Source organism: Anarrhichthys ocellatus, unplaced genomic scaffold (genome assembly GCF_004355925.1).
Source record: "Anarrhichthys ocellatus isolate YVR2014 unplaced genomic scaffold, GSC_Weel_1.0 scaffold31, whole genome shotgun sequence".
Lineage (NCBI taxonomy): Eukaryota > Metazoa > Chordata > Actinopteri > Perciformes > Anarhichadidae > Anarrhichthys > Anarrhichthys ocellatus.
Window position 1 is genome coordinate 1,225,966 of NW_022280061.1, and position 11,057 is coordinate 1,237,022.

Sequence of the window (11,057 nt, forward strand, 5' to 3'; positions counted from 1 at the left end):
GTGTGTGTGTGTGTGTGTGTGTGTGTGTGTGTGTGTGTGTGTGTGTGGGTTAGACTACCCGTGAAGGCTGATAATAAAAATAGAGCTTTGGTCATTATTGAATTCAGGGTATGCTGAGTATTTAGGAGCGTCCTGGGGGTTGTGACCCCTCAAGGTGTGAATTTATTTCAAGAATATGGTAATGTCTAAATCATATATGTCCATTTCATACTGTTTGTGATACCTTTTTTTGTGGCTGCGATTTCCTCCAATGATCAAAAACATGTGTAGGTTCAAACTGGCCTGCCTAAATATATGGCAGCTTTCATGCTGTTGATGAGTCCTGAAGGACACACTAATCTCACTGGCTTTATTATGATATATGAAATGCTGGGTTATGACAGGAGGCCAAGTGGTAAAGGCAATGTGATCAAGTCCATCAACAGATGGGCACGTGTCCTCATGGGTTTACAGTGTTTTTGTTTTTCAGTTGGCTAAAATGACTGTTAAGCAGACTATGACCTTTGTGTCTCAGACACAAAGACAGAAGTAGTGTGAAGTTTTTACATTGCCCCACAGCCTCTTAGACGGGGAGTCTGGGTGGCTGTAGCAGTTGGTAGGGCGGGTCAACCATCTAAGAAAAAGTTCAAAATTGCACCTCCCAGCACCTCTAAAAACCAGCAGTGACTGTACACGGAACTCCCTATAAAATCATCAATTAGGTCTGTAACATTTCTGCTTCTGTACATTTTACATTTCTGTTTCTGTTAAATAAATATGATATATTGACTTAATTAGTGACCTTTAGACAGAGTCAGACTAGCTGGTCCTCCCTGCTTCCAGTCTTTACGCTAAGCTAGGCTAACCATCACACTTTACACATAAAGAGTGGTATCGATCTTCCCATCTAATTTTTTGCAAGAAAGCAAATAAGTGTATTGCATACACCAAGTTTACAAAGGCAAAGGCAAATGCATTGAATTTGTATAACTTTCATTTGTTATAATCTGTGTTGCTATCATCATTTCAAAGGTGAAATATCATTTAGTCCTAACTCATTTACTACAGAAACAAATCAAGGCATGCTCCAAGTGTTGTGGGACCTAAAAACACATTAAATACAATATAACACATAACTCGATTGTATCTCTCACTGTATCTTTCCAACTGCGGCAGATTTTACCACTCCCTGGTCTCCCTCTCCTTCCCTGTACCCCTCCTCATCTGGCATGTTTCTGGATGTTTCTGCTCCTATTAAGAATTCAAGAGTGAATTTGTCCGTGAATCCATAGCATTGAGCGAACATGTCTGCTGTGAAGCCGCACAAATGATTTTTTCACTACGAGGGTGGTGAACCACCGGGGAATAAGTGTCCGCTGTCGCATCTCTAAACCCTTCTCTTCACTCCCAGCAGTTCCCAGGACCTCTTTCTCTGCACTTCCATTCACTCTCAAGTTGCAGTTTCACTTCCAGTGAGCTCGTGACAGGAAGTTTGAAAAGAAAAATCAATCTAAAATAGTGAATATGGTGAATACATTACCTGAGGTGCATGTTGACATTGTCACCATGAGCATGTTAGCATGCTGATGTTAGCATATAGATCAATTCACTGCAGTGCCAAAGAGGAGCCTCAGAAAGCTGCAAGCATGTCTGTAGATTCTTAGTATTGTTTTGATATAAACAGGTGTAATCAATTATAGTGGGAACTCATTCTCCCACATGTTGAATAACTTATACAGAAAACTTGTGTGGCTGCTGTGTTTCTTACTTGACGTCTTTTCTTCCCTCAATCATTTGACATTCAGGAATGAGAGGCCAGAGATTTCACACAGTACAACTAAATGGAGGAAATTAACTTAAAGTCGCTCTCCATCCAGAGGACGTCCAGCTATGCCAGCTTAAGTGATTATTCTGCTTAAGTGGTTATTCTGCTTAGTGGTTCAACGTCACAAAGAGCATTTCCTGAACACGTTTTTTTTTTTTAAACAATCTGAACACCTGCAGGTTCAACTGAGTTTGTTGTTGCACCCAGAAGCATAATTCAGTCAGCTAAATAAATTAAAGTTATACAATGGAAACAGTTTGCAGTTACAGACAAACACTTATTTCATGTAAAACCCTTGCACCACCGATTATGGCCTGTTTTTACATGACTTAAAAGGGAATTATTTTGTATGTGCTGGCACTGTTTTGTGACCGTAGGGCCAATGAAAATCTTAATTGCAACACACATTGTAAACTAACAGAAAAAGTAATGTGACTTTCACGATTAGCTAAGAAACAAACTTAGTTGTTTATAAAAGGAAAATACAACATTATCCAGGAATGTGAAAGAACTAACTTTCGTTCTCTGCCTAATATTATTCCATGTTGTTTGTAATTTGTGGTTAGTGGATATGAGCTGAAGACAGTGGTTAGATGGGTATTTGACATGGAATCTGCACGGTGCGTTCTGCTCAACAACATGTCGTACAGCGGCTTCTGAACTGTCGATGATAACAGGGTTGAAAATATGTGCACCGGTGTGAATCTTTGATCTGCAATATGTCAGGTAACACTCTTTCATTGGAAACAGACCGAGAGAAAACAGCAGGAGGGTTTGGAGGTGCACTTGGTTTACTTTAGGCTCTGATGTGGTTTGACTGTGTATTGTTGTGTCCTCTGGGATAATTTAACACTGTTTTGGTCAACTTCTTCACCCTGTTTAGGCTCTACTTTCTATTATTCTAAATGTATTCCCTTTCCTGAAACAATGCTTTTGCTATTCAGAGTAATAGTCTTCAACATTTTAATTCAGTGTAGTAAATACAGAACGTCTATCCGGCTTTTGTCAATATCTTCAACCTGCATCGGCTGTTTTTTTTTATGGTTTAGGAAAAACAGTGTGTTTGAGCTTAAAACCACTATGTGAACTAATTAAAACTACCCATCTAACACAAGTATAGAAAACACATCAGAAGGATCACTAGCTTCAAAATAACTCTAACCCAGTCTCAAATACCGACCTTCTGGTTGATAGTTCTGTGTTTGTTTTACCGATCAACCTGCCCTCATCTTTGTGTTCCTTATACTAAGTCATCAGTTTCCAGCATTTTCTCTGAGCATCTAACAATGACGCAGACAGGTTTGCATTGTAGTTACTTGAAAGTCCGGTGCCCTCAGATGCCGAAGGGTGCGACAAAGTGTCTGTAACACAGTAAAGTTGCGGACTGTAAAACCGAAACGATGAGCTGAAACGGACTAAGAATCTCTGTAGAGCTGACAGGAACTGCAGAGTTGTTGATAATACTCTGTGGTACATCACAACAAGCGACATATTTCATGCTACACATGTCATTTGATCCATTGTTGACATAAAATATTGTTTAGCACAGCTTTAAAAATAATCTTTTTTTTTCACTTTTTCAGCAGCAAAATTGGAAGTACAGTCATGTGACATTATATTGCTGCAAAGCGTGTGTGCCGAAAGGAGTTGGATGGTTTGGCATACAAGCATGTGACTAAGAGACTGTGGTTCATGTGGTGCCAACAGTCGACATTGTTTTTTTAAAGTTGATCCTTGCCTTCAAGTTCAAGTGCGCTCATGACCACGAGCTTTCTTCCTAAAACAAGACACACATGGATCATCTTCAAAGGTGTTGGGCGCGTACTGTAGATATGTTTAGATTAACACATTTGAACTTTGTGCATTTATATTGTCGTGTGCAACTCCAAGATTCTGTATTTTGAAATTTTCGGCGATTCAAGAGAAGTTTAAGTTTTGTGTGTTTGAACAGAGTGTCGCTGCATAACGTGAATTTGGTTTTAAGATGAAGCCACAGGTGGATACGTCAGAGTTTAGGAGGTTAAGTCATTTGTTAGTCCAAAGTTGGACGAGTTCATAGCTGTCTAATACGTCTAAGAATTTGGAAAGGACACATCGGGTTTTTTTCTTCTTTTTGTCTGAATTCACCACAGCTGAGTCATTCACACGGCACCATTAATCTCACGCACAGAGAGGTGATGACATATTGTGCGCATGTCTTAAGTGTGTGTGAGTGTTTGAGTGTGTGTATATGTGTGTGTTGACGACTGCAGGAAGAACACCTGTGTGGACGTAGATAGGTACCAGCAGAGATCACTAACTTCTACACCTGCCATTTGAGAAAAACACTCACACACCTTATGGAACATAAAAGGGACAGTGGCAACAAATTGTTTGAATAGTTTTTAAATGGACGTGACATTTTACAACAGTGAATAGATTAGTGAATTTACTGTTTACTGCTGCTTTTATACAGTAACCATTTAGGCTTTAAAGATGAGAGCATTTTCTTGCATCTTGGGAGACATTTATACCTTTTATGGACCTTTTAATGGACATCAAATGAACAGGCAAGATGCAACGAAGAGGTGAAATGATTAAAAGAGAAGATGATATTTTTCCCTCATCTACTTTTTTTGCTCTGGTTATCTCTGCGTGGACCATTACTTGCTGGATCCAAAAGTGGAGATCTAACCAGTCGATGGAAAACCCCACAGAGGACAGACAGAGAGTGAAGAGAGGGGGTGGATGGTGGAGATACAGCAACACACGCACACACGCACACACAAGTCTTCACACATCAGTCAGACAGCCCTCTAGTCAGGAGAACCCCTGGCTCACCTTCACACAGATTCACAGATCACACACACACACACACACACACACACACACACACACACACACACAGAAGTTGTACTGACATGAATCTACGCAGTCACTTTGACTCACATAAACATGCCTCCCCCTCCCTGCAAACACACACGCACACACACACGCACACACACTTCAAAGGAAGATTGTGACCTGACAGGCCGGCAACACTAAGAACCCACATGCAGCTTTTTTTTCTAATTCTTCCTCTTAGAAACCCACCTGTTTCTTACACACTTTCAAGTCATACCTCTCTTACTCTCTTGCCTGGTTTTAAGATCTCTGTGTTTGTGTGTGTGAGTGCGTGTGTGTGTCTGTGTCTCACATACACTCTCAGTCAGTCTACGCATGCTGGTACTCAGGGGCTGTCTGTCTGATGTTCTCTCCGGCTCATCACTGTATGCCCTTATCAGAGGATTATACACACGCTGACCCGTGTCTTAACTAGACACAATGTAGCCGTGCTCCTGCCTGCACAACTGGGCAGATGTAAACCGCAGCACCCTGTAATCTTATCTGAAACATGTTGCCGAGCTGATGAGCCTTTATGCTGGCACCGACCTGGCAATATCTCCTTGATGTGAAATGCAGCTGGAGACATAAAACAATTTCAGACAAATCTGACAGAGCTGGTGTTTCCCCAGTGTCAGGCAAACATAGGCCAGATGTTGAAGGGTACAGGCTGACAGGTAACACCGAGATCTGCTTCAGTACTCTGTGAGGTCAGTCTTTGTTTCGCTCCGATCCTCAGTACGCAGGGGTCCTTTGGGTGTCACAGTAGGGGGTCCAAGCATTGTACTTCACTCACATAACCCCATAAAGCCTGTTAGAGCACTTAGCCTGTGCAAAGTAGAACAAAGGTTACTTCACATTTCGTGGGGGTAGATTCCTACATCACGCATGGTCCCCAGGTAATTCTAGTGCGCCAAGGTAATACGAAAGGTTGACAAGTTACTGAGCTCTCGTAACTAAATTATGCTGACTCCAGTTTCACTCCGCTTTACCTTAATCTGATTACACTTGAATTATCAGAATACCTACAAACGAACGCACTGACAAATAGACACACACATGCGCGGACATTGACAAAACAAGCCCCATTTAGTAGCTTTAGTTCTGCAACTTTTGATCATACCACAAGATTATCATCAGCAGATGGAGTTTGCACAGTTGTCAGAGAATTGTCTTTTCCATGTAGTCAAGGATTTAGCGCCTTAACTGCAGCTTTCAGTTCTCGCAAAGCACATATAGAGTTTACAGTGACGCTTGAGACAGATATATCCCTCTAAATTCTTAGTTGTGTTTTCAAACAATGGGTTCTTAATTCCCCACATTAGTAGTAGCAGCATTGTTTATCTACTACAAAGGGCTTGTTGGCCCATACGGTGGAGTATCTGACATAGCCTTGTTTGCATGCTAACTTTAAATAAGTAAAGAGTCACTTTCAGCGTTGCAGTAGAAAGGGCTTTGAGAATGAGAACGACAGCATGTGTTTGGCAAACTATTGAGTTATACTATTGAGTAAATAATACACATACGTACACACGAATTATCATCAAATTATCAAAAACTGCTAACTGGACCTTGAGGTGAGATTGTTTTCAACTGTTGTTTTTCTACTAAACACAGAGCTGCCTTCAGCAGGCTGAAAAACAATTATCCCTCTTGTTTCTCATACTGTAGTATTTTGTTCTGCCTTAATCATTTCCTAACTCTAGCACCCCTATTTCTGTCTCCGTAGCTGTCTTACTCTCACCTATTGCTAGAGTGACATCTGGTCAATTCAGTCTCGGGTGTCATAAGAAGGAGGGGTGACTCACCGGGGACAGGCGGGTTAAGAGAGAGATAAAGGGATGGTGAAGGGGAGGATGAAAGACTGTAGTGCACTCGGCCTGCCAGTCACTTGTCTAATTGCAGTGTCTGTCAGAGGAAGCGCGTGCTTGTCTCTTTACATTGATGACTTCATGTTATTTTTCTACACCTTTCCCATTACTGCCATCATATCTCTTTCAGTATGGAGCATACTCTTAACTATGTGTCACCTCTCCCTCGGTCTCTCTTTCTCCTTCCTGTGTTTGTGTGAGACATTCTTACAGTCAGTCAGTTAAAATATATATCTGAAGATTCCCAATGATATCACTGAAAACATGGTTACAAGAACAATTTAGAAAAACAAAAATGCATTAAACCAACTTTCTTTTTAATTCTTGAAATAATTCAGTAAAACCAGGCTTTTATTGGTAATTTTGTCTCTCACTAAAACTATTTGAAGGACAGTTTGATCTATAATTCAAAGTTTTATTGTCACATAAATTTGAATTCCTGGTCATGAAGGAATTTGAAGGGTAATGTTTCTTTTCTTCATTCAGTATGGTGGTTCGTAAACAAACTTTACTAGGATGAGATCACAGTAGCAAAAAGGTGGTATTTGAGGTATTGGTGCTATTGTATGGTGAGAAAAGGCAAAGTATGCTACCCTAGTCCTCTATTCATATTGGTTATTATTAAACTTCCCTATTGTATTGTGGTATTGCATGTTTACTGAGCTGGTATATAACCGTATTATGTCGTTTGTGGCTCTGGAGGAGCTGGAGGAGCCTTGTCAATTCTGAGAAAGTTACAAAAGTGACATCACTTGAGAAACTTGAGTATGGGTCTAAAGACTACAGATATTAAATACAAGCTGGGGTTGTGGAGTTTGAAACTTGTGGGAGTTTACCAGGTAAGGAGGGGTTAAAAAAAGAGGTGCATTATGGACGTTTTTAAGATCCAGCGTCTTTGACGCTTGACTAAAGTCAGAAAATCTCCGTCTCTGCAGCATCGACTTGGACCATTCTCTTTATTTTCTAAATATTTTGGACACCAGCTTTAAGGTCCAGGACTTGTTGGTCCAACAACAGCTCCAGATAAGCAGACAAGCAGATCAAATAATAAGCCCAGATGTCCACATGATAAATGGACATATTGCAACAGTGCCCTATTTTGGATTGCCTCATCACTGACCCATATGACACGAGGTCTTTCGACACTGTCAACACAAAGTCTGAAAACTGATATGAATATAAATAACACTGTGAGAATGGAAAGCAGCAGTTCATACGATGATGACACAACAAATAAGAAAATATTCATGGCTTGTTCTTGATATCCTTTTTTATTTCATCTCATACCTGTAAAAATATATTCTCAAAATAAATAAATATATTGAAATAAATATATGTATGTCCTAGGAAACAAAAACTTATAAATAAGAATACAATCTGTCAACAGGTAAAGGTGTCTTTGTCGGTCCTGTGCTCGTTGTTTGACCGCAGTCGGTGGAAGAGCAACAGAAATCCTTCACTGGGTTCTAGAAAGCATCTCTAGAGTTCCAACAGAACACGCAGTATTTCGCCACTGTACACCACAGAACAAGTCCTTATAAAACTCCATTGGATCAGCACTTCTTTGCTTGTTCCGCGTGGCTTTGTAAAAAAGTCATAAAGTTCTGAGCAGCATCTCTCTTTGGAGCAGTTTCAAAGGAGAATCCTTCCGAGCCATCCCAGAAGACTGTCCGTTATTAGTGATTCCCCCAACTCTCAGATTTGTTTCCCAAAACAGACATGGCTGATTTCCAGTGCATGAAACTACTTTTTAGTGTAAACCAGCCAGTGGATTAAGCATTTTTATAAATAATTTACTTAGCAGCCACAGTAGTGTTTTGAATAAAATTAACTGAAAACAGTGGAATTGTCAAGACTCATCAGCCACAGAAGTAAAAAGCAATATACTAGCAGCCAGTTGTTAATCTCACTTATTAGTTCCCACACTTTTGTCCTCTTTAACATGCATTTTTGGACTTGCAGGGAAACTTAAACAAATCCAAAAGTCATCTGTTTAGCCACTGGAGCCTCTGCATAGGCCAATAAAGGGGCAATATTAGGGGCCCAGATGCCTGCGTCTGTCAAGGGGCCTTCACATCTTCCACAGAAGATCCCTAGTGCTGTTAAGTCAAACTCCCCGGCTAGTGTGGTTCATAGAAAGTCTCTTTTCTTCCTCCATGCCATTGGTGGAGAGTGTTGATTTGGAGCACTTTTTATGATCCCCAGATCAACAGGATTTTCCATGTCCCTCAAGAAGGGGTTTAGGATTAGGTGCACTTGGGTTGCCTTTCAGCTCAGACTGGCTCTGACAGGGTCATGGTAATGCCCCGTCAGTCTCAGCTCTGGCCCAGTATGTCCCTGTATAGCTCCGGTACTCTATCCGGGTCTACAGGCCTTGGTAGAAAGTGAGTGAACCTCTGATGTCGCCTTGACCTCGTTCCATCCCGGGACGTCCCATCTTTGTTCAAACCAACAAAGTAAAATGCACCTTTTTCTCCATGCCGGTAGAGGTTGGATGAGTAGGTGTTGTACCAGTTTTCTTCAAATTGCTCCTTAAAAACAGATTCTGCAGAGAGCTTCTCCTGCAGAAAGAAAGACAAGCAGAAGGAAATCTGAGTATAGCAATGCAAAATATGTCACCTGTTGGCAATTGGTTACAAATCGGATATGTTGAGAATTGGCCCAGTAAAGTCCTTTGGTGTTCAGGGTGTACTCACCGATCCATACAGTTCTCCTTTGCTGTTCATGGCGAGGTAGAGGCTACTGTCCACCCCTCTGATGCTAACCAGACCCACAGCTAGACTGATGAACTCCAAAATACCTGCACACAAACATTACTTTACATTACATTAACTTTTCAGACCATTATTACAATGAGCACAATAATATGACTTTAGTCCTGCAAAGGTTTGTTCCACTGCTGCTTGTGCAATATCTGTGTTTGTGACATAATTACAGTAAGAGGCATAAGCTAAATTTAATAAATCTGAAGATGGATTGACTGTGAGACTAAGATTCAACTGCGCTCAGTACAGAAAAATTACAGTAAATAGCTCTATGTATATCCACACCAGCTGACTCTGACAAGCAAGGCTGGGCATCTGGAATGGCCTCTGGCACGAAGTTTGACCAAGTCTCAAATGGAATAAATCAAGTGCCAGAAGTGCTACAGTCTGCAGCACTAAAATAAATCTCTCAGAGGTCTACATTTGATCTACAGTAAGCTGCAGACGTTTATCTTGATGACTGAAGATAAACCAATCTAATCTTGAGAGGGAAATGTGGTAAAAAAAAAAAAAGTGCAAACATGAAATACTCAAAGCAATATCCTGCTAGAAAGCTTATTCATCTTGAAATGAACTGTGTTTCTCTGGATGCATTATAACATCAACTGTTAGCATAAACTACAGTTCAGGGTTATAGCAGCAGCAGCTGCCATCACAGTGGGCTACCTCATGTCCATCAGCATTTGATTATAACCTGTTTGGCTGTTGTTTTAATTCTCTCTCTCTCTCTCTCTCTCTCTCTCTCTCTCTCTCTCTCTCACTCTCTCTGTGTGTGTGTGTGTGTGTGTGTGTGTGTGTGTGTGTGTGTGTGTGTATGTGTTTTCCAGTGCCTCCACTATAAGGGTACCTGTCAGTCTGCTGCATCTTACAAAATAACCTATAGCAGAAATTCTACATCAGACTATACTATCACTACAAATAATCATAATCATAATAATCATAATAATAATAGTTTTTTTTTTGAAGCGATGTGTACCGAAAATGCTGTGGTCCTTCCTGGTGCCCTGCACGGTTCCGTCGGGACGGATCTCCAGGTGGAAGCCGGTCCTGCAGTAGAGCTGCCGCCGCCTCAGAATCCCTTTCAGATGGCTAAGGTCCGCCAGGCTCCGGGACAGCCTTTCCGCGGACACCAGGTGGTCCTGCTGCTGGCCCTGTCCCCCCATCATCAGTCCGGTCACCGAGTTGTAGTCCACCGCCCCAGCTGGTGTGAGAACGAAATGAGAGCCAACGGGAGCCGGAGCGGCGCCCGCGGGGCCAAAGCTGTCCACAAATCCGTTGACGAAGCTTCCAACCTCCGCCGCTGCCCCCATCACAGATAAGATAGCCGATCCGGATCACAGCAAGAGGGGTCCAAGTCGAGATCCAAGTGATGAGCAGAGAGGAGAGCCTCGGTACGTACCAGCAAACGAGGGTCAGCCCGTGATGAGAAGAAAAAGAAAAGTTGGACGTGCTGGCTGAGAAAATACCCAATGAGTGCGTTTTGGCGCATTCACCAGAACCGTTAATTAGTCATCAAATTAAGATTTAAGTCCCGCGCTATATCTTGATGTATGCAGATATCGCAGGTTGCAGCAGTCAGTGTCCCCTCTTCTCTCCTCTTCTCCCCTCTTCAACTGCTATTTATCCCTCTCTCCAGTCCTCTGTCCGCTCCCTCTCTATCCTCTTCACCTCGGGATACTCCCCTTTGCTCCAGAGCACTTCAGGGTTTTCTCTCTCTCTCTCTCTCTCTCTCTCTCTCTCTCTCTCTCTCTCTCT

At 41.8% G+C, this 11,057-nt stretch overlaps 1 protein-coding gene across 1 annotated transcript; it reads right to left on the bottom strand.

Annotated features, from left to right (window-relative positions):
• Positions 1-7,869: 7,869 nt before the first annotated feature.
• LOC116392897 (fibroblast growth factor 20-like) lies at positions 7,870-10,957 on the bottom strand. Its single transcript, XM_031864721.1, has 3 exons — positions 10,279-10,957; positions 9,234-9,337; positions 7,870-9,098 (listed from the first exon to the last, which is right to left on the bottom strand). Exons 1-3 carry the CDS (start codon positions 10,610-10,612, stop codon positions 8,853-8,855), a joined length of 684 nt encoding a protein of 227 aa, XP_031720581.1. The 5' UTR covers positions 10,613-10,957; the 3' UTR covers positions 7,870-8,852.
• Between the last annotated feature and the right edge of the window lie 100 nt (positions 10,958-11,057).